At 33.7% G+C, this 23,214-nt stretch overlaps 1 protein-coding gene across 1 annotated transcript; it reads left to right on the top strand.

Moving 5' to 3' along the window:
- Nucleotides 1-1,078: 1,078 nt before the first annotated feature.
- LOC139883355 (DNA-directed RNA polymerases II and IV subunit 5A-like) lies at nt 1,079-5,052 on the top strand. The gene is made up of 4 exons (XM_071867544.1): nt 1,079-1,296; nt 2,475-2,654; nt 4,542-4,655; nt 4,736-5,052. The coding sequence occupies exons 1-4, from the start codon at nt 1,090-1,092 to the stop codon at nt 4,859-4,861; spliced, it is 627 nt and encodes a 208-aa protein (XP_071723645.1). The 5' UTR covers nt 1,079-1,089; the 3' UTR covers nt 4,862-5,052.
- Nucleotides 5,053-23,214: the final 18,162 nt, after the last annotated feature.

Genomic DNA, 23,214 nt, shown 5'->3' with positions numbered 1-23,214 from the left:
TACACGTCTAATATTGCAAAATCATCACAAATGAGGGTTGAAAAAGGAAGTCATACTGAATTATATATTTCAGATGGAAGAAACTCATATGGTTCACTACCAAAAGTGTTTCGAACAAAAGATCTAAAGGTACGTGGTACATGAATACGGTTTCCTAGAGATTTGAAAGTAAATAAGTCAGAAGGTTTTTCCTGTTCGGGCTAACCGGGAGGGCGAGTAATCTTACCCCATACTCTGGTGTACGCAGTCCAACAGGATTACTTCCTGGCTTTTTCCAACGCATCCCTGACCACCACTAGATATTCGCCACCACTAGATATTCGCCCTAGACCTGAGACCTCTTGCAAGGAACTCAAGGCCCCAACCACTTGGGCTATCTAGATATTTGAAATCAGAGTTCGTAATAAGCAATTAAGTACAAGTGTTTTGACACACATCTAAAGCGAACCACTAGTTTTACCGGTAATCAAAACATGATTTCACTTTGATGGTTGTCACCTCTCCAATATTTAGAAACTTCACTATGTATATAACGAAAAGTTCTATGTTTTATTTAGATTTTTGTGATAACAGTCTTAGAGTTGTCGTTATGACGCATTAAAATATCATACCTAATAGTCATTTATGTATTGACTTTATAGTGATAATTATAGAAATGCATGGCACTGTGTTGTTAGAAAAATCTTTTAACGTTTGAATAACTACTCGTTTACGACAAAAAAAAAAGAAAAAAAAGTGTCATAATAGTTTTTGTTAGAAAAAAACAATAAAATCTTACGAGGGGCATATAGCAAAACATTACTAAAGATTGAGGGTGCAGAATGTCAACAATACTTTGTGTGCAATATTAACCCCAATTTGACCATTAGTCAAACTTATTTTCAGCAACACAAATTTTGCTCCAGCAGCTACAAAGTTCCCCCTTCGTTGCCGACAATCCCTAATTAAGTAATCGTAAGCAATCTATCCCAAATTTTGTTTCCTTTTCTTCTCATAATAAATTTTCGTGTCTATTAATGTATCTGCCTTTGATCTTCATTGATATATTCATACAATTTTTTTTTTTAATTTGAAAAAAAACGCAGAAACATGTCGACGGCGTTGACGGAGGATGAAATAAAGAGGTTATACAGAATAAGGAAGACAGTGATGGAGATGTTGAAGGATAGAAACTATTTAGTTGGTGATTTTGAGCTTGAGATGGATAGAAGACAGTTTATTCAAAAGTATGGTGAAAATATGAAACGTGAAGATATTGTTATAAGTAAATCGTTAAAAAACGACAGCTCCGAACAGGTATTTTGTTATTGTTTTTTATTTAATTATTGATTGATATTGATATTGATTATTGTTACATATTTGTGCAATTATTTTAGGGCTACATGAAGTTGTAAGGTTTGTTATACGTGTTCTGTATATGGTAGGAAAAAATTAGTGAAAGTATGGTAAATTTGGTGCGTAAGAAAGAATTAGTATTACTCGGTTTAGATGTTTTATTATGTAGATAAATTTTAGTTTTTGTGAAAACCCAAAAGCCCTAAAATTATGAAGATTTGGGTTGGTAAATAGGTAGTTTTGAGGTTTGATAGGTTGATTTGGGTAAGAAATAATTAGTGTTACTCGGTTTTATTATGTAGATAGCTTTTAATCTTTGCGAAAAGCCAAAAACTCTAAAATTATGAAGATTTAGGTTAGTAAATAGGTAGTTTTGAGGGTTGATAGGGTAATTTGTGTATGAAAGTGTCTTGGTATACAAATCTCTTTGGGTTACTGTATGTGAAGTGATGGTAGTCTAGAAAATAGGGTATCAATGCATTTGCAGCGAGCTTCTTCCCGATGAGTCAGATAACTGTAGCCATTGTGATTCTATTTTATAGTAACTTCGACAATTTTGTTGCAGTGAAAGAGTATATGAGTTACATAAGCTAATATGTCACACTTTGAAGAAGGAATGGAGAAATTATTATTAACTATGGGATAAGTCCCGTATAGGGTCATGTGTATTAGGGATGTTTGCAGTTTGTACTTTGTACCGACAGATATATCTAAAGCATAGTCAACGTCTTTTCTACTTAAAGAAAGAACATGTTAGTAACGAATCATAATGTATGTAATTATTGACGGAGAACTTTTTTCGTTTGAAAAGAAAGGTCTGTGTGTAAAATAATGGCTTGTCCATAAAGTCCATATATGTACCTGACAATTTGAACAAGATTCCCCTTTCTTCGTGTAACTTGCAGAGGAAGATGAGTTATATACTTATATACCATGCGTACTCGGTGTTGCTAATTCTTTCTAGTATTATGTTTTTCTTGCATGTCTCAATTTTACTATTTCTGATATTTTATTGTAGTAAGACGAGTTTTTTTTTTTATAATGAGTTGATGAAAGTGTTAATCTGAAGGTGGTTCTTTATGATCCTCTCTATTAACAGTGACTATACTTAGATATTTGAATGGGTGGTTATCTTTCAGATATACGTCTTCTTTCCTGAGGAAGCAAAAGTTGGAGTCAAGACGATAAAGAATTATATCAACCGTATGAAGTCAGAGAATGTTACCCGAGGAATCTTGGTTGTGCAGCAAAATCTAACTCCTTTTGCCCGAACTTGTATAAGTGAGATATCAACAAAATTTCACTTGGAGGTTTTTCAGGTGAGCTTTGCTTTGTTACTATAGGTGTTCAGTTCCTTAGGCAACTTCTTTCTTTAGTTTATAATCTATATATGGGGTGGTAATGTGGTATACATGGGGCAAGTAGTTGACCTCTATATGCTGAGAGGTTAAAGTGAAAACTCCCAGTCAGTTAGTAGTCTTATGGTGGTCATCATCTAACTATGCAAGTTTCATCTAATGTTTTTGGAGTTCAATACATGCTTTTTGCTAATGATGCTGTGTTGCTGAATGAGATTAGATATGTAGACTGCTTGTAACTGTATATCTACAGTCAGTGGCGGAAACAGATTTTATTTACACCGGGGGTGAAAAATTTTTAAAAGCGTAGCAACTTTTTTAGCCAAAATATGGAGGCTTTTGGGCAAAATATGGATGTTTTTGGGCAAAATCTGGAGGCTTAGGGGGCAAAATATGAAGTTTTTCGGGCAAAAAAAAATCCCACGGGCAAAATGAAAAATTCAAATTTTTTGCACTAAAAATTGAAAATCCACTAAGGGCAGGTGCCCCTCCTCCCCTACCTATTTTCGCCACTTTCTACAGTAGTGAAATGCTTGGAAATAAGAATCTATGATTTCATAATTTTGGATGTTTGGTAAATGGAGTACATGAAGTGAAACATAAGCATCATCGGTTGAGAAATTCGAGATGCGGGTAACAAAGTTAAAACAAGATGTAAATCAGGCGGTGGCTAATATTTCCTGCTTTGGGCCTTTTATTTGCTGCTTAGCTTATAAAAGCATGTCTGGCCTCCCTAACTCTTTAACTAGTCTAATCTCACTTCTCATCTCATCTCATCTCTCTTCTCACTATATATAAAAAGAAAGTGGTAGTTATATCATAATTTTCGAAAAGATTGAATTTTGAACATTTTAATAGCTCTCAGTTACAAATTTCAACCATTTATTTATGGGAAATGATATGTACACAACCCATTTTTGTTATGTACACAACCATCATGTTTTACAGTGTTGTACAACCATCATGTTTTACAGTGTTGTGCTGTACAATACTGTAAAGCAATACTGTAAAGCATGAAAGTTGTGTACAAAACAAAAATGAGTTGTGTACATATCATCACCCTTTATTTATCGGTGATGATGTCAAAATTGTCTCTCTTCTCATATCAACCACTCATTTGTTTATTTGAATCTCAACCATTGATTTTTTAACAAACTAAATTACTTCACCGACCATCACCACCACACACCACCACAACCGGACAACCGGACCACCATTCCACCACCACCAGAACAACAGACCACCACCGGAACAGTTGACCACCACTGGACCACCACCGAATAACTGGACCACTACCAGACAACCGAATCACCATCGGACCACCATATTAATTACTCCTACTATTCAATTCAATTAATTATTAATTCCACGAATTTGCGGGTGCACACTATTATTTTATAAATTGATCTTTGTAAACTCCATGTATTCACGGGTTAAAACTAGTTAGGTTATGTAACTTGTTGACAATGTATAAGCATCTGCCAGTGTTTAATTGAATAAAATCGTTCTCTAGGATGTTAGACTCAAGTTCTATAGCATGTTGAATTTCTAATAGATCACGTGTGTACAATACGAGTGTTGCTGAAATCTGAATGCCAAGATTTTCTAATAGATCTTGTGTTTGGCATCACAAGATTATCCAAGACTAAAAATTACAATATTGGGCCAGATGACCCACATGACATGTTTTCTTTGTAGCTGTAATCCTCGTATTTTACCTGTACAACCAATTTGACCCATTTCTGTATGAAAGGGATTGCCTATATTAATACAAGTTGAAGCTGAACAAGTACCAAGTGGGTGCAATAACGTTTATATATTTAATTTAATCTAATTCAAATACTGCAGGAAGCGGAGTTGTTGGTGAACGTAAAAAACCATGTGCTAGTGCCTGAGCATCAGGTTCTTACAAGTGAAGAGAAGAAGGGTTTACTCCAGAGATACACAGTCAAAGAAACACAGGTCAGTTCACGGTTCTTTTTTTTTTCTTGTCCCTTAATGTATCGTGATTGTGTATGTGACAAATTGTGAAATGTTTACAGCTACCTCGTATTCAAGTGACTGATCCAGTTGCTAGATACTATGGGCTAAAACGTGGGCAGGTTGTGAAAATTATTCGACCCAGTGAGACTGCTGGCCGTTATGTCACTTACCGATACGTTGTTTGAATATGAATTGATTGCTTGCTTGCTCTGAACTTGGATCAGCTTATGATGTGTTGTACGATTCGATATTGTTAACAAAGCATTTTCTTCATTTGTTTGTGATGTTAATTAATGATGGAGTCGAATATTGTGTTAATTTGGTCTTTCGTTAGTTTCAGACTTTCAGTTCGATAACCCTTGTGGCTAAAGACTTTTTTTTTCTGGCCATAAGCCTTTAGCATTAGAATGAACTAGAGCTGCATCGGCCCGCACGATGCGGTGGGGCCTTTCGGGTTGCATATTCATATTTAAAATAGCGTTATGTATTTACATAATTAAAAACGTGTTGTTGCGGGTGTGTTTGGATACACGTGGGCAATACCTAGTATACTTAATGGTGTGCGCTTTTTTTACGCCGAGAATATTGCGTAAAAAAGGGGGACGGAACCATATGATATAGTTAGTTTGGGTTGTTTAGCATACGTGTGTGTGTATATATATATATATCTACGGCACATAGGTCGAAATATTTAGCGTTTATTAAAAAGCATCCGTTTCGCGTGTAGTTAGTTGCGTTGCGTTTGTGAATTTATTTCAAACGGTGATGTCGGAGAAATTTAACTGTTAGGGAGCGGGAAGATACGGTCCGTTAAAAATTTTGGGGAAGTTTGTTGAAGTGTTTTTAATAAAATAGTTTTTTTACACTTTTTACTCCTATAAAGTTTGTACATTGAGTGTAATGTGGTGAGCCAACGGCCAAAGTTGGTTGTTCTTTTAGCATATAGGAATAAAATAATGTGGATCTTTCATTAAAAATGAAAGAACCAAACCAAAAGTAGAACAAATTGACAAACCATGTAAATAGACAGAACTGACTAAACGAAATTAAAACCAATTCCGGGTGTGTTTGGCGTACTGCTTCTTGGAGTTTGTGAGAGTTTATAGAAGTAAGTAGAGCATATGAAATCCTAAGCACTTAAAAAAATAAACTTATCATAGTAGCTTATGAAAAAAATAGAGTGTATGAATTGAAAAATAAGCTTCAGCTAGTTTATCTAACAGTTATAATTTTTTTTTTATTTTTTTTTTTGAAAGGCAAAGCTTCAAAGTAGTTTATCTAACAGTTATAAATTTTTTTAATTTTTTTTTTTTGAAAGGCAAAGCTTCAAAGTGAGATTGGTAGGGTTTGAACCTCAATCTCTTTTGGAGATTTTCAAGCACTCAACCACCCCTTTTGGGGTTAGCTCCAGCTCTATCTTCAAAAATAAACTCCAAATCTAGCTCCATCTAATAAATTCTAGCTCTAGCTACAAGATTCAGCTCCTGGTAGTTTCATTAGAACACGCCTAAACCTGAAAAATTATCTACAAACCAACTAAACCTAAAAAATTATCTACTTACGAGTCAGGTCTAAAGCTAAAACGAGAAAGAAAAAAACAACAATCGACTAAAAGCCTAAACTAAACAACAAGAAATTAAACAAAACAACAATCAACTAAAAGCTTAAACTAAGCAATTACCTGAACCATTCCGACACAAAAACTACCTAAAATCTAAAAAACATAACAGTATAATAGCATAGAGCCATAGAGTAAATTTTTTGGATACGATTAAAAAAAGTCGAAACTCTTTCAGAATCAAGATTTAAAACTGCTTTTAACCATTACATATGTCTTTACAATCACACGGTGCCACATCAGTGTCACATTATCATTTCCTTCACATAGGGGTGTCCATCGGTTCGGTTTCCGGTTTATTCGGTTTATTCGGTTCGGTGTATTCGGTTTTGAAAATTTTTAAAGCAAAACCGAAAACCGAACCGAACACCGAATTCAAAATCAAAACCGAACCGAAACCGAAAACCGAATTCGAATTCGGTTCAGTTTCGGTTAAAACCGAAAATCCGAAAAAAAAAATAAAAAATTCAACAAAATATAATTAGCATCCAAAGCTCAGTATATGGATAATTAAATCATTCAAAATAGATACATTAAGCACTAATAAGTGGAAGTTTAGTGCAACTAAGCCAATTTACAATAATAATAATAATATTTCCACAGTTCCACAAGTGATCTATAGATACTTTCATTATGATAGCTAATAGATACTTTCATTACATATAATAGCTAAAGATACTTCCACATAATGGTGTAGAACGGTGTAATAGTTACATCTTAAACAAATCATGTGACCATATAGATAGTTTCAGTGATTTAATAAAATATTAATTTGGGATTAACAAAAAAATACAGAGTAGAAACTAAAAAAATTAACCTAGCATTATCATCTATGCAAACTTTAATTGGTGACCATAACAGTAATAACAATTGCAATATTTACTAAAATTACAAATACAATTAGATTGAGTACTAACCATTGAAGATTTAGAAATTAGAAAATTATAATGGTTGATTAGCAATAGTCGAGGGTTAGGGTTTTGAGAGGCGTAATTGAGACAGAGATGCAGAGGACCGCATGAACCAAATTAGGGAAAATAGATAGGTATAGAGTTATAGACCGTATATATATTCTATATTTTATTGTATTTATTTAAATTTAATTTATTTATCATGTTTTAAATAAAGTTGAAATTATTTGGGCCAACCCAAGTCAGATGGGCGGGAATGGAAATCACTTTGGAGTTTGGAGTCAATAACTTTACAGTACCAATAATAATAATAATAATAATAATAATAATAATAATAATAATAATTAAATATAATAACATTATTAATTAAAGGTTTAACCGAATTCAAAAATTCTAAAACCGAAAACCGAACCGAAAACCGAATTCAAATTCGGTTTCGGTTTTTTTCGGTTTGGTTCCGGTTTGATTTTCGGGTTAAACGGTTTCAAACCAAATACTGACCACCCCTACCTTCACATCATTAACTCGTCATTTTACGCTAGTATCATGACATACTGCTTTACCATCAAATGAATTCACCTAAATTAATTAATTAATACAATATAACATGATACATATTTTATAAAAAAAACAATAATAAAAAAAGAAAGCATCACCTCCGTCTTGAATATGTTATGTAGTATTTAATAAAGTTATACAAACGATAATACATTAAAAACTAAGTTATTCATATAATTTTCATTTCCATTTATTTAATATATAACACAAATAAAATATATATTTATTTATTTTTTATTATTATTATTATTATTATTATTATTATTATTATTATTATTATTATTATTATTATCCTACATTCTAAACGGCCTCGAGAAGTTGGTCGTTTTTTACATTTGTTTATCAAAGCACATTCAGCAAAAAAACTTACAAAACTCTCCCTAAACTATGATACAATTTATAATTTCTTCAGGGGTATAACACATAAAATTATTATTTTATGTGCAAACTTTAAAGAAACTCCACCCAAATTTTTAACGAACCGTATCTTTCCGCTCGTCACGAATTAAATTTTTTCGACATCACCGTTCAACTCGAAATAATTTTAAGAATACAACGCAACTAACTACACGCGAAACTGACGCATTTTAAAAAACTCTAAACATTTCGGGATATCTTTCATACATATATATACACATATAATAAACAACCCAAACTAATTACATCATATCGATGGTTTCATCCCCTTTTTTACGCGATTTTCCGGACGTTAAAAACATGTAGGCCATTAGGTACATTAGGTACTAACCACATACATGTAAACACACTCGCACTAACGCGTTTTTTATTTTGTATATATATAACACTACGTTAAATATGAATATGTAACCATAAAGATTCCGCCACATCGCGCGGGCCTATCTTACTAGTTTAAAGTTAAAGTTGAAAAATAAAGATTTTTGAACATTAGAATTGACATTCATTATGGGATATCCTATTATGGGACATAGAGTGTAAGTTGTATGAAAAATCCAATTGAATTATTGAAGATCTGTCTCTCTTGTTATAATTCAGTAGGCTTATAACTACCTTTAGTGGTTTGATTCTTGATGTTATAATTCAGTAGGCTTATAACTACCTTTAGTGGTTTGATTCTTGATGTTATAATTCAGTAGGCTTATAACTACCTTTACCTTTAGTGATTTGATTCTTGATTTAAGAATACTAATAATGAAGTGTAAGAACAAAGATGATAATGGAGAGAAAGAAAGAAACACTTTGTAAGTGTGAGAAATGGTGCAAGTTTAATGCTTGCATTCATGAGTATTTATAGCCTAAAATCTCAATATAAAAATACATACTTTGTGTACCAAAATTGACTATATGTATACACCAAAATTGACTATCCATATCTATATTATTATTATTATTATAACACTCCCCCTTGGATAGCAATTTTATTTTGTTGAAGATCAACTATAAATTACTGCCTCGTTAAAAACCTTGCTAAAGAAAACCCAGTGGGAAAAAACTTTAGCTAAGGGAAAAAGAGTGCAGCATGGAGTTGACTCCCCCTCAAGTAGACATCGCTTCAGCTGTTACATCTTTTGAACATGTCTCATGCCAATGTTATGAACGTGTGTTCTGAAAATAGCAGTTGGAAGTGCTTTCGTGAAAAGATCAGCAGAGTTTTTGCTAGATTGCACATATCTCATTTCAATCTGGTTGTCCTTAATGAGATTTTGAGTGTATGAGAAGAATCTAGGTGGTATGTGTTTTGTTCGGTCACTTTTGATATACCCTTCTTTCATCTGTGCTATGCAAGCTGCATTATCTTCATAGATAGTTGTTGGACTTTTATCGCGTTCTAGTCCACAAGAATCAGTAATGAGTTGTGTCATTGATCTCAACCAAAAACATTCTCGAGTAGCTTCATGTAATGCAATCACTTCGGCATGATTTGACGATGTAGCAACAAGTGTTTGTTTTTGAGAACGCCATGATATTGCAGTACCTCCATTTAGGAATACATATCCAGTTTGAGATTTAGCTTTATGTGGATCAGATAAATAACCTGCATCTGCATAACCAACCAAATCTTGTTTTGATTCGTTAGAATAAAATAATCCTAAATCAGTAGTTCCTCGAAGGTATCGAAATATGTGTTTGATCCCATTCAAGTGTCTTTTGGTAGGAGCAGAGCTGAACCTTGCCAACAAATTAACTGCAAAAGAAATGTCAGGTCTTGTACAATTTGTAAGATACATAAGAGCTCCAATTGCACTAAGATATGGTACTTCTGGTCCAAGAATGTCTTCTTGATCTTCACATGGACGAAATGGATCAGCTTCAACATTGAGTGATCTAACAACAATAGGAGTACTTAATGGTTTTGCCTTGTCCATATTGAAACGTTTCAAAATCTTTTCAGTATATGTTGTTTGATGTACAAGTAAACCATTAGGCATATGCTCAATTTGTAAACCAAGGCAATACTTGGTTTTTCCGAGATCTTTCATTTCAAATTCTTTCTTTAGAAGTTGAATGGCTTCATGGATCTCTTTATTTGTACCTATGATGTTAAGATCATCAACATAAACAGCTATGATCACATATCCGGATGTTGTTTTCTTAATGAAAACACAAGGGCAAGTAAGATTATTTGTATACCCTTTGCTTATCAAGTAATCACTTAATCGGTTATACCACATACGTCCCGATTGTTTTAACCCATATAAAGATCTTTGTAATTTAATCGAATACATTTCTTTGGGTTTTGCATTTGATGCTTCTGGTACCTTAAATCCTTCAGGTATCTTCATATATATATCACTATCAAGTGATCCATATAGATAAGCAGTCACAACATCCATGAGATGCATTTCTAAATTTTTAGAAACTGCCAGACTGATTAAGTACCTAAAAGTAATTGCATCCATAACAGGAGAATAAGTTTCTTCATAATCAATTCCCGGTCTTTGAGAAAAACCTTGAGCTACAAGTCTAGCTTTATACCTTGTAACTTCATTTTTCTCATTTCTTTTTCGGACAAAAATCCATCTGTATCCTACAGGTTTCACATCTTTAGGAGTGAGAATGATGGATCCGAAAACTTTTCTTTTATTGAGTGATTCTAATTCAGCTCGTATTGCTTCTTTCCATTGAGCCCAATCATGTCTATTTTGACATTCAACCATAGATGTTGGTTCTGGATCATCATCATTATTCATGATGTCATATGCAACATTAAATGAAAATTTCTCATCAAGATTTTTCATTTCATTTCGGTTCCATAATATTTTTGAATATGCATAATTGATTGCAATTTCTGTATTGACATCATCAATCTCCTCTGCAGTAGGAGTACTGATTTGTGGTTCTTCTTGAACACTTTCTTTTACTTCATTATCAGCTGATTTTCTTTTTCGAGGATTTTTATCCTTTGAACCGATTGGTCTTCCACGTTTCTGACGTGGCAAAGATTCATGAGTGACGTTATTGCCAGCTTTTGGAATTTCAATTCGAGCTGGAGTATTTACTGCTGGTATATATGATTTTGTCACCGTTTTTGTATCTGTAAATGCATCAGGCAATTGATTTGCAAGTTCTTGTATATGCATTATCTTTTGAACTTCTGTCTCGCATTCTTTTGTGCGAGGATCAAGATACTTTAATTGAGGTTCACACCATGAAACATCATTTTCTTTATTTTTCATTTCTCCCCCTAATCTAGGGAACAATGTTTCATTAAAATGACAATCAGCAAAACGTGCTGTAAAAACGTCACCTGTCATAGGTTCAATATACCTTAATATTGAAGATGTTTCATATCCAACATATATTCCCAACCTCCTTTGAGGACCCATTTTTGTACGTTGTGGTGTCGCAATTGGAACATACACTGCACAACCAAATGTTCTAAGATGGGAAATATTTGGCTCTTGACCAAAAGCAAGTTGTAGGGGGGAATATTTATGACTTGCACTTGGTCTGATGCGAATCAATGCAGCAGCATGTAAAATTGCATGACCCCATATAGATACAGGGAGTTTTGTTCTCATTATCAATGGTCTAGCGATTAACTGTAAACGTTTAATCAATGACTCGGCTAAACCATTTTGTGTATGCACATGAGCAACAGAATGTTCAACAACAATTCCTATAGACATGCAATAGTCATTAAATGCTTGAGATGTAAATTCACCAGCATTATCAAGTCTCACCCTTTTAATGGTGTAATCAGGAAAATGAGCTCTCAATTTAATAATTTGGGCAAGAAATTTTGCAAATGCCACATTACGGCTTGATAACAGACAAACATGAGACCATCTGCTAGATGCGTCTATTAGAACCATGAAATATCTAAATGGTCCACATGGTGGATGAATTGGTCCACATATATCACCTTGAATTCTTTCAAGAAACATTGGTGATTCTTTCTCAACCTTAAGTGGTGAGGGTCTAGTTATCAATTTTCCAAGAGAGCAAGATGTACATGGAACCATTGTATCATGATGGATTTTTCTATCCTTTAGTGGATGTCCATGAGTACATTCAATAATCCTTTTCATCATTGTTGATCCTGGATGGCCTAATCTGTTATGCCATAAACTGAATACACCAGGATCAATATATTTTTCGTTAACTACCATATGTATTTCTGGTACATTTATATGTGTATAATGTAATCCAGAACTAAGTCTTGGCAGTTTTTCAACCACATGACTCTTGTCAGTGATACTTAAATATTTCTCATTTTCTGTTGTCACTGACTGATAATCATACCCGTTAAGGTATATGTCGGAGAAACTCAATAAATTTCTGCTTGACTTGGGAGAAAATAAGGCATCATTTATTAAAAATTTTGTACCATTTGGTAGTATGAAATTTGCCTTTCCTATCCCTTTTATCAAGTTAGCAGGTCCTAATATTGTATGTATAGTTCCTTCCGTTGGTTTTAGATCAATAAAATATTTCTCGGATTTAAGTATAGTGTGTGTAGTTCCACTGTCTGCTATACAGAGATCTCCACCACTTGATTGATGTTGTATTCCAGCAAAATTCATATTGAACTTCATTTATAAGAAATAAATAGTGAGTACATTAATATTACACAATATTTTAAACGCAAATAGATAGTACTGAAACATTTAGCAAACATAATGACAAAGACAGACGATATTAAATCGTTTATTTTTCAAAAGACACACAACTTAAACATTCAAGAAATCTTCATATAAATCAGATGGTTTCTCAGTGACTGTTGGATCAATATTATCCACAAAATTTACTTCCTTTTCTTTACCTTTCAGCGAATCCTGATACATCTTAACAAGATGTTTAGATGTTCGGCAAGTATTAGCCCAGTGGCCCATTCTACCACATCTGTAGCAAGATTCTTCAGAATTTTTAGAAGAATTTTCTTCAACATCTTGTTTAATGGGCTTGTTTTGTGGTTGATATTTATATTTTCGTAGATTACTATTTCTTTGACCACCACGGCCACGACCACGACCACGTCCACGCCCATTACCATTACCATTACCATAAGGATGGTTTCTACCATAGTTATGGCTTTTGGCATGATGATGGTGATGGTTATTATAACCACGACCTTGCCCGCGTCCTTGTCCCTGTTTATAATTATTTGCAGTATTTGCTTCAGGGATTGCAAGTGTACCAGTAGGACGGGATTGCTGATTTTTCATTAATAGCTCATCATTTTGCTCTGCAACTAAGAGATATGAATTAAGTTCAGGATATGTTTTGAACTTTAGCATTCTCAAATTTCTTTGCACTGTGATGTTTGCAGCATTCATTGTGGAGAAAGTTTTCTCCATCATGTCTGCATCACTAATTTCATGTCCACAGAATTTAAGTTGTGAACATGTATTATACAGAGCTGAGCTGTATTCATTTACTTTCTTAAAGTCTTGGAACCTTAATGTTCTCCATTGTTCCATTGCAGCTGGAAGTAAAATTTCTCTTTGATTATTGAATCTGCTTTTGAGACCTTCCCATAAAACATGGGGATCTTCTACAGTCACATAATTATTTTGTAAGCATTCATCAATATGTTGATGAATAAAGCAACATGCCGTAGCTTGTTCTTTTTCAGAACAAGTGTTGTTTTCATTTATGGTTTCAAGAATGCCCATTGATTTAAGATGCATTTTTACTTTTATAACCCATGGCATGTAGTTGTTTCCAGTTGATTCTAAAGGAGTAAATTTAAGCTTTTCCAGATTCGACATTTTCTATTATCAAAAATTAAAACAAACATCATGATAAATTAGAGTCAATTTATATTCATAAGTATATAAACATTAAACATAAATTTAATATAACATAAATGATAAGTAGGTGACAGTGTCGACCATGTGTAAGCAATCATAAATAAATGTTATATAACAAAAATATAAATATTAGTAAACATAAATGAAAATTTGGCGACAGTGTCGACCATATATTTTTCAGGTGGTATAACCGACCTATATCATTCTGGTGGTATAACCGACCATATATCATTTTGGTGGTATAACCGACCATATATCATTTTGGTGGTATAACCGACCATATATCATTTTGGTGGCAGAGCCAACCATATTTAGTATTAAGATTATCGTGCTGATAACGTGTTATAATTCAGTAGGCTTATAACTACCTTTAGTGGTTTGATTCTTGATGTTATAATTCAGTAGGCTTATAACTACCTTTAGTGGTTTGATTCTTGATGTTATAATTCAGTAGGCTTATAACTACCTTTACCTTTAGTGATTTGATTCTTGATTTAAGAATACTAATAATGAAGTGTAAGAACAAAGATGATAATGGAGAGAAAGAAAGAAACACTTTGTAAGTGTGAGAAATGGTGCAAGTTTAATGCTTGCATTCATGAGTATTTATAGCCTAAAATCTCAATATAAAAATACATACTTTGTGTACCAAAATTGACTATATGTATACACCAAAATTGACTATCCATATCTATATTATTATTATTATTATAACATCTCTATTATTGTATATTAGGATGAGGATGTTGGTTTTTTCTTTTTTTATTTTATTTTATTTTATTTTGAGGATGATGGTTTTTTCTTTTTTACTTGTATACTATACTATAGACTATAGATTCAAGTGGACTTTTTGATAAATGCCACTATATTGGAAAATCAAGTTCGAAGAAGGTACCTTTGATGATAGTAGGTAGTAGTTGAGAGCTTATGGAGAATCTTCACACATGCGTTATGGCTTCTCTTGCTCTACTCTCTCTCTCTACGTATATAGAAGAAGGAAATAGAATATAACTAAAATAATGTGAAAATCCATTAGGAACAATTATTACGGGTTTACTAGAAATCTGTTATAATATATAAATATATATATAAATGAATAGTCAATTATTGATACACAAAAGTAATATTATTGTATTACCTAAACTTGTGATATTTTTGCTATAAATAGCCATGAATGCAAGCATTAAACTTGCACCATTTCTCACACTTACAAGTGTCTCTTTCTTTCTCTCCATTATCATCTTTGTTCTTACACTTCATTATTAGTATTCTTAATCAAGAATCAAATCACTAAAGGTAGTTATAAGCCTACTGAATTATAACATCAAGAATCAAACCACTAAAGGTAGTTATAAGCCTACTGAATTATAACACGTTATCAGCACGATAATCTTAATACTAATTATGGTTGGCTCTGCCACCTAAATGATATATGGTCGGTTATACCACCTGAATAATATATGGTCGACACTGTCGTCTAATTATCATTTATGTTACTAACATTTATATTTCAATTATCTAACAGTTATATGGCCGACACTGTCGCCTAATTATCATTTATGTTACTAACATTTATATTTCTATTATCTAACATTTATATGGCCGACACTGTCGCCTAATTATCATTTATGTTTACTAATATTTATATTTATGTTATATAACATTTATTAATGATTGCTTACATATGGTCGACACTGTCACCTACTTATCATTTATGTTATATTAAATTTTATGTTTAATGTTTATATACTTATGAATATAAAGTGACTATAATTTATCATGTTGTTTGTTTTAATAGAAAATGTCGAATCTGGAAAAGCTTAAATTTACTCCTTTAGAATCAACTGGAAACAACTACATGCCATGGGTTATAAAAGTAAAAATGCATCTTAAATCAATGGGCATTCTTGAAGCCATAAATGAAAACAACACTTGTTCTGAAAAAGAACAAGCAACGGCATGTTGCTTTATTCATCAACATATTGATGAATGCTTACAAAATAATTATGTGACTGTAGAAGATCCCCATGTTTTATGGGAAGGTCTCAAAAGCAGATTCGATAATCAAAGAGAAATTTTACTTCCAGCTGCTATGGAACAATGGAGAACATTAAGGTTCCAAGACTTTAAGAAAGTAAATGAATATAGCTCAGCTCTGTATAATACATGTTCACAACTTAAATTTTGTGGACATGAAATAAGTGATGCAGACATGATGGAGAAAACTTTCTCCACAATGAATGCTGCAAACATCACAGTGCAAAGAAATTTGAGAATGCTAAAGTTCAAAACATATCCTGAACTTAATTCATATCTCTTAGTTGCAGAGCAAAATGATGAGCTATTAATGAAAAATCAGCAATCCCGTTCTACTGGTACACTTGCAATCCCTGAAGAAAATACTGCAAATAATTATAAACAGGGACAAGGACACGGGCAAGGTCGTGGTTATAATAACCATCACCATCATCATGCCAAAAGCCATAACTATGGTAGAAACCATCCTTATGGTAATGGTAATGGGCGAGGACGTGGTCGTGGTCGTGGCCGTGGTGGTCAAAGAAATAATAATCCACGAAAATATAAATATCAACCACAAAACAAGCCCACTAAACAAGATGTTGAAGAAAATTCTTCTAAAAATTCTGAAGAATCTTGCTACAGATGTGGTAGAATAGGCCACTGGGCTAATACTTGCCGAACATGTAAACATCTTGTTAAGATGTATCAGGATTCGCTGAAAGATAAAGAAAAGGAAGTAAACTTTGTGGATAACGTCGATCCAACAGTCACTGAGAAACCATCTGATTTATATGAAGATTTCTTGAATGTTTAAGTTGTGTGTCTTTCGAAAAATAAACGATTTAATATCGTCTGTCTTTGTCATTATGTTTGCTAAATGTTTCCGTACTATCTATTTGCGTGTAAAATATTGTGTAATATTAATGTACTCACTATTTATTTCTTATATATGAAGTTCAATATGAATTTTGCTGGAATACAACATCAATCAAGTGGTGGAGATCTCTGTATAGCAGACAGTGGAACTACACACACTATACTTAAATCCGAGAAATATTTTATTGATCTAAAACCAACGGAAGGAACTATACATACAATATCAGGACCTGCTAACTTGATAAAAAGGATAGGAAAGGCAAATTTCATACTACCAAATGGTACAAAATTTTTAATAAATGATGCCTTATTTTCTCCCAAGTCAAGCATAAATTTATTGAGTTTCTTCGACATATACCTTAACGGGTATGATTATCAGTCAGTGACAACAGAAAATGAGAAATATTTAAGTATCACTGACAAGAGTCATGTGGTTGAAAAACTGCCAAGACTTAGTTCTGGATTACACTATACACATATAAATGTACCAGAAATACATATGGTAGTTAACGAAAAATATATTGATCCTGGTGTATTCAGTTTATGGCATAACAGATTAGGCCATCCAGGATCAACAATGATGAAAAGGATTATTGAATGTACTCATGGACATCCACTAAAGGATAGAAAAATCCATCATGATACAATGGTTCCATGTACATCTTGCTCTCTTGGAAAATTGATAACTAGACCCTCACCACTTAAGGTTGAGAAAGAATCACCAATGTTTCTTGAAAGAATTCAAGGTGATATATGTGGACCAATTCATCCACCATGTGGACCATTTAGATATTTCATGGTTCTAATAGACGCATCTAGCAGATGGTCTCATGTTTGTCTGTTATCAAGCCGTAATGTGGCATTTGCAAAATTTCTTGCCCAAATTATTAAATTGAGAGCTCATTTTCCTGATTACACCATTAAAAGGGTGAGCCTTGATAATGCTGGTGAATTTACATCTCAAGCATTTAATGACTATTGCATGTCTATAGGAATTGTTGTTGAACATTCTGTTGCTCATGTGCATACACAAAATGGTTTAGCTGAGTCATTGATTAAACGTTTACAGTTAATCGCTAGACCATTGATAATGAGAACAAAACTCCCTGTATCTATATGGGGTCATGCAATTTTACATGCTGCTGCATTGATTCGCATCAGACCAAGTGCAAGTCATAAATATTCCCCCCTACAACTTGCTTTTGGTCAAGAGCCAAATATTTCCCATTTTAGAACATTTGGTTGTGCAGTGTATGTTCCAATTGCGACACCACAACGTACAAAAATGGGTCCTCAAAGGAGGTTGGGAATATATGTTGGATATGAAACATCTTCAATATTAAGGTATATTGAACCTATGACAGGTGACGTTTTTACAGCACATTTTGCTGATTGTCATTTTAATGAAACATTGTTCCCTAGATTAGGGGGAGAAATAAAAAATAAAGAAAATGATGTTTCATGGTGTGAACCTCAATTAAAGTATCTTGATCCTCGCACAAAAGAATGCGAGACAGAAGTTCAAAAGATAATGCATATACAAGAACTTGCAAATCAATTGCCCGATGCATTTACAGATACAAAAACGGTGACAAAATCATATATACCAGCAGTAAATACTCCAGCTCGAATTGAAATTCCAAAAGCTGGCAATAACGTCACTCATGAATCTTTGCCACGTCAGAAACGTGGAAGACCAATTGGTTCAAAGGATAAAAATCCTCGAAAAAGAAAATCAGCTGATAATGAAGTAAAAGAAAGTGTTCAAGAAGAACCACAAATCAGTACTCCTACTGCAGAGGAGATTGATGATGTCAATACAGAAATTGCAATCAATTATGCATATTCAAAAATATTATGGAACCAAAATGAAATGAAAAATCTTGATGAGAAATTTTCATTTAATGTTGCATATGACATCATGAATAATGATGATGATCCAGAACCAACATCTATGGTTGAATGTCAAAATAGACATGATTGGGCTCAATGGAAAGAAGCAATACGAGCTGAATTAGAATCGCTCAATAAAAGAAAAGTTTTCGGATCCATCATTCTCACTCCTAAAGATGTGAAACCTGTAGGATACAGATGGATTTTTGTCCGAAAAAGAAATGAGAAAAATGAAGTTACAAGGTATAAAGCTAGACTTGTAGCTCAAGGTTTTTCTCAAAGACCGGGAATTAATTATGAAGAAACTTATTCCCCTGTTATGGATGCGATTACTTTTAGATACTTAATCAGCCTGGCAGTTTCTAAAAATTTAGAAATGCATCTCATGGATGTTGTGACTGCTTACCTATATGGATCACTTGATAGTGATATATATATATGAAGATACCTGAAGGATTTAAGGTACCAGAAGCATCAAATGCAAAACCCAAAGAAATGTATTCGATTAAATTACAAAGATCTTTATATGGGTTAAAACAATCGGGACGTATGTGGTATAACCGATTAAGTGATTACTTGATAAGCAAAGGGTATACAAATAACCTTACTTGCCCTTGTGTTTTCATTAAGAAAACAACATCCGGATATGTAATCATAGCTGTTTATGTTGATGATCTTAACATCATAGGTACAAATAAAGAGATCTATGAAGCCATTCAACTTCTAAAGAAAGAATTTGAAATGAAAGATCTCGGAAAAACCAAGTATTGCCTTGGTTTACAAATTGAGCATATGCCTAATGGTTTACTTGTACATCAAACAACATATACTGAAAAGATTTTGAAACGTTTCAATATGGACAAGGCAAAACCATTAAGTACTCCTATGGTTGTTAGATCACTCAATGTTGAAACTGATCCATTTCGTCCATGTGAAGATCATGAAGATATTCTTGGACCAGAAGTACCATATCTTAGTGCAATTGGAGCTCTTATGTATCTTACAAATTGTACAAGACCTGACATTTCTTTTGCAGTTAATTTGTTGGCAAGGTTCAGCCCTGCTCCTACCAAAAGACACTGGAATGGGATCAAACACATATTTCGATACCTTCGAGGAACTACTGATTTAGGATTATTTTATTCTAACGAATCAAAACAAGATTTGGTTGGTTATGCTGATGCGGGTTATTTATCTGATCCACATAAAGCTAAATCTCAAACTGGATATGTATTCCTAAATGGAGGTACTGCAATATCATGGCGTTCTCAAAAACAAACACTTGTTGCTACATCATCAAATCATGCCGAATTGATTGCATTACATGAAGCTACTCGGGAATGTTTTTGGTTGAGATCAATGACACAAATCATTACTGATTCTTGTGGACTAGAACGCGATAAAAGTCCAACAATTATCTATGAAGATAATGCAGCTTGTATAGCACAGATGAAAGAAGGGTATATCAAAAGTGACCGAACCAAACACATACCTCCTAGATTCTTCTCATACACTCAAAATCTCATTAAGGACAACGAGATTGAAATGAGATATGTTCAATCCAGCAAAAACTCTGCTGATCTTTTCACGAAAGCACTTTCAACTGCTATTTTTAGAACACACGTTCATAACATTGGTATGAGACATGTTCAAAAGATGTAACAACTGAAGCGATGTCTACTTGAGGGGGAGTCAACTCCATGCTGCACTCTTTTTCCCTTAGCTAAAGTTTTTTTCCCACTGGGTTTTCTTTAGCAAGGTTTTTAACGAGGCAGTAACTTACAGTTAATCTTCAATAAACAAAATTGCTATCCAAGGGGGAGTGTTATAATATATAAATATATATATAAATGGATAGTCAATTATTGATACACAAAAGTAATATTATTGTATTACCTAAACTTGTGATATTTTTGCTATAAATAGCCATGAATGCAAGCATTAAACTTGCACCATTTCTCACACTTACAAGTGTTTCTTTCTTTCTCTCTATTATCATCTTTGTTCTTATACTTCATTATTAGTATTCTTAATCAAGAATCAAATCACTAAAGGTAGTTATAAGCCTACTGAATTATAACATCAAGAATCAAACCACTAAAGGTAGTTATAAGCCTACTGAATTATAACAAAATCATCGTAAAGGTATTAGAGCACTGAGAGTAGTTGAGACACATCAATTTTGATGTTGAGTTGAGTGTTTTTTGAGAACTATGAGGGTAAAGAGTGAAAGGGTGATTCAATGTCAATATATATATATGGATCAATAAAAAAAAGGAATGTAAAAATATAAAGTAAAAAGTAGTTTGGGACTTTAACCCAAAGTCCGATTTAAGATTTCGAGAGAGAACGTCGAGATGGAATGGAGGATCATAGTGGGGGAAAGTCGAATCTCGGCATCCCCGGAATAAAACTGTAAAAAAAAAAGGAAAGGAGCTTTGACCACTCATTCACTCCTGGTGCTTTTAGTAATTTATTAGAACTTATACTTTATAAAGAGCTCAAAACTTTTTACGGAGTATTTCATATCGATGGGTGAGGAACCGTTACAATAAAATACGTTACTAGGTATGTGTAAGACCCAAATATTTCATTGTACATATGTGTGAATAAGTGATTCAAGTTGTGGGGTATACGTTGTATATAATTAAAAGGCAAAAGAAGCTGAACTAGGCATTTGGCGCGCCGCGTGGCCTTATGGCGCACCGCGCCATTACGGGCTGACAGATTCCTTTTTCTTTTTAAATTAGATATTTTAAGGGCATTTTGGTAAAACCACTTAAGATCCGACTTTAAGGATTGGATCAGTTGTTTGGAGTGTCATTTACTCCATATTCACCCACCTTATCATCTTCCAATCAATTCTAGAGAGAGAGTTAGATTCTAGAGTGAGAGAGCTCAAATTAAGGAAGAAGAAACTCGAATCGGGTCAAAGTGCAAGCACTAAAGTTGTTCATCTCCTCATTTACTACCTTTTGATAGTTGTGGTAAGCCCTAAGCCTAATTTCCTTGTTTTAATTGTTTAAGAATTAGGGTTTGTGTAGGTAATGAACACTAAGACCCATTTGTTAGTGAATTTGGGTGTTTTGGGTGAAGTTGGGTCATGTAGACCCAAAGATGATTAACTAGGGTTTTCAAAGTAGTAAATTATGTTTATGAGCCTAAATTGATTAGTTAAAGCACTAGCACACTTATATATATGTAAATGGGTGTTAAGTGGGTTAGTGGATGACCCGAAATGGGTGTATTGACTTTTAAGTGGTCAAATGCGTCATAATGGACCTAAGATAGTTAGTGTATGTTTAAAATGCATAGACCTTGTGTTGAAAAGTGTTTTAAGACCTAATTTGTCAAATGATAGGGTTTTGGTTATGATTGACCCAAATATTAGGGTTAAGGGTGCAAATGGGTCGAGATTGCACCATGGGTCAAAATCACTATAGAATGGAGTTTGAGTTGGTTGACCAACTTGAGTTTGTGATTGACATTATGTATAATGTAATAGGTACGTTACATTGAAGGTTTCCGAGCTTGTCTATCTCTCATCAAGACTTTGAGGTGAGTGGAAAATCTATATATGTATGTATATGATTTACGTGCCGTATTAATGGTGTCACATAGCCGTTTTGTGACCGTAGTTGTGAGACATAGCCATTTTGTCTACGTTTTATATTTATGCACATAGCCGTGTTTGTGCATATAGTGGCGAGTAATAGCCGTGTTTTACTCTCACATTATTATCCGAGTTATTGTGCACATAGCCGTGTTTGTGTACATGATTGTGAGTAATAGCCGTGTTTTACTCACACGTTGATCAAGTGATGCCATAGCCGTTTTTGGAAACACTTGGGGGTGATGCCATAGCCGTTTTTGGAACACCTCGGGGGTTAGCATACCATAGCCATTTTTGGGAGCTAACGGTTGTTATGAACATCGATGACTTGTTTCGCGAAGTCATTCCCTTGCAAAGATATTGGTTAACCATGGTTTATAGTTGTTGACGTTAGCATTAAATTATTATTATGAATATTATGCTATTGATGTTGCTAGTTGTACGATTTGATGGTACTAGCTTGTTTATTGAGGCGTTATGCGTTTGTATGTGTTATATGATATCGTGGATGTGAGTAGGTAAGTCTTATATGCATGTATATATTTATTCTACTCACTAAGCGTTAGCTTACCCTCTCGTTGTTTACCATTTTATAGGTTCCGGCGTGGATAAGGGTAAGGGCATACGGTTGGATTAGAGATCTCGCTTGTTAAGGGATGCCTCTTGGATGTGTTAGCTTTTGGAGTTTGACCATGACTTGGGTAGTTTAATCCCAAACACCATGCTCATCTTGTCGTTTGGTACTTAAACTTTTTGGTGGTCGAAACTCACGTCATGTATTAAACTCGTAAAACGGCCAAAGTGGGCCTCG

This window comes from Rutidosis leptorrhynchoides, chromosome 1 (genome assembly GCF_046630445.1).
Source record: "Rutidosis leptorrhynchoides isolate AG116_Rl617_1_P2 chromosome 1, CSIRO_AGI_Rlap_v1, whole genome shotgun sequence".
Lineage (NCBI taxonomy): Eukaryota > Viridiplantae > Streptophyta > Magnoliopsida > Asterales > Asteraceae > Rutidosis > Rutidosis leptorrhynchoides.
This window is presented reverse-complemented; position numbering and strand designations above follow the sequence as displayed.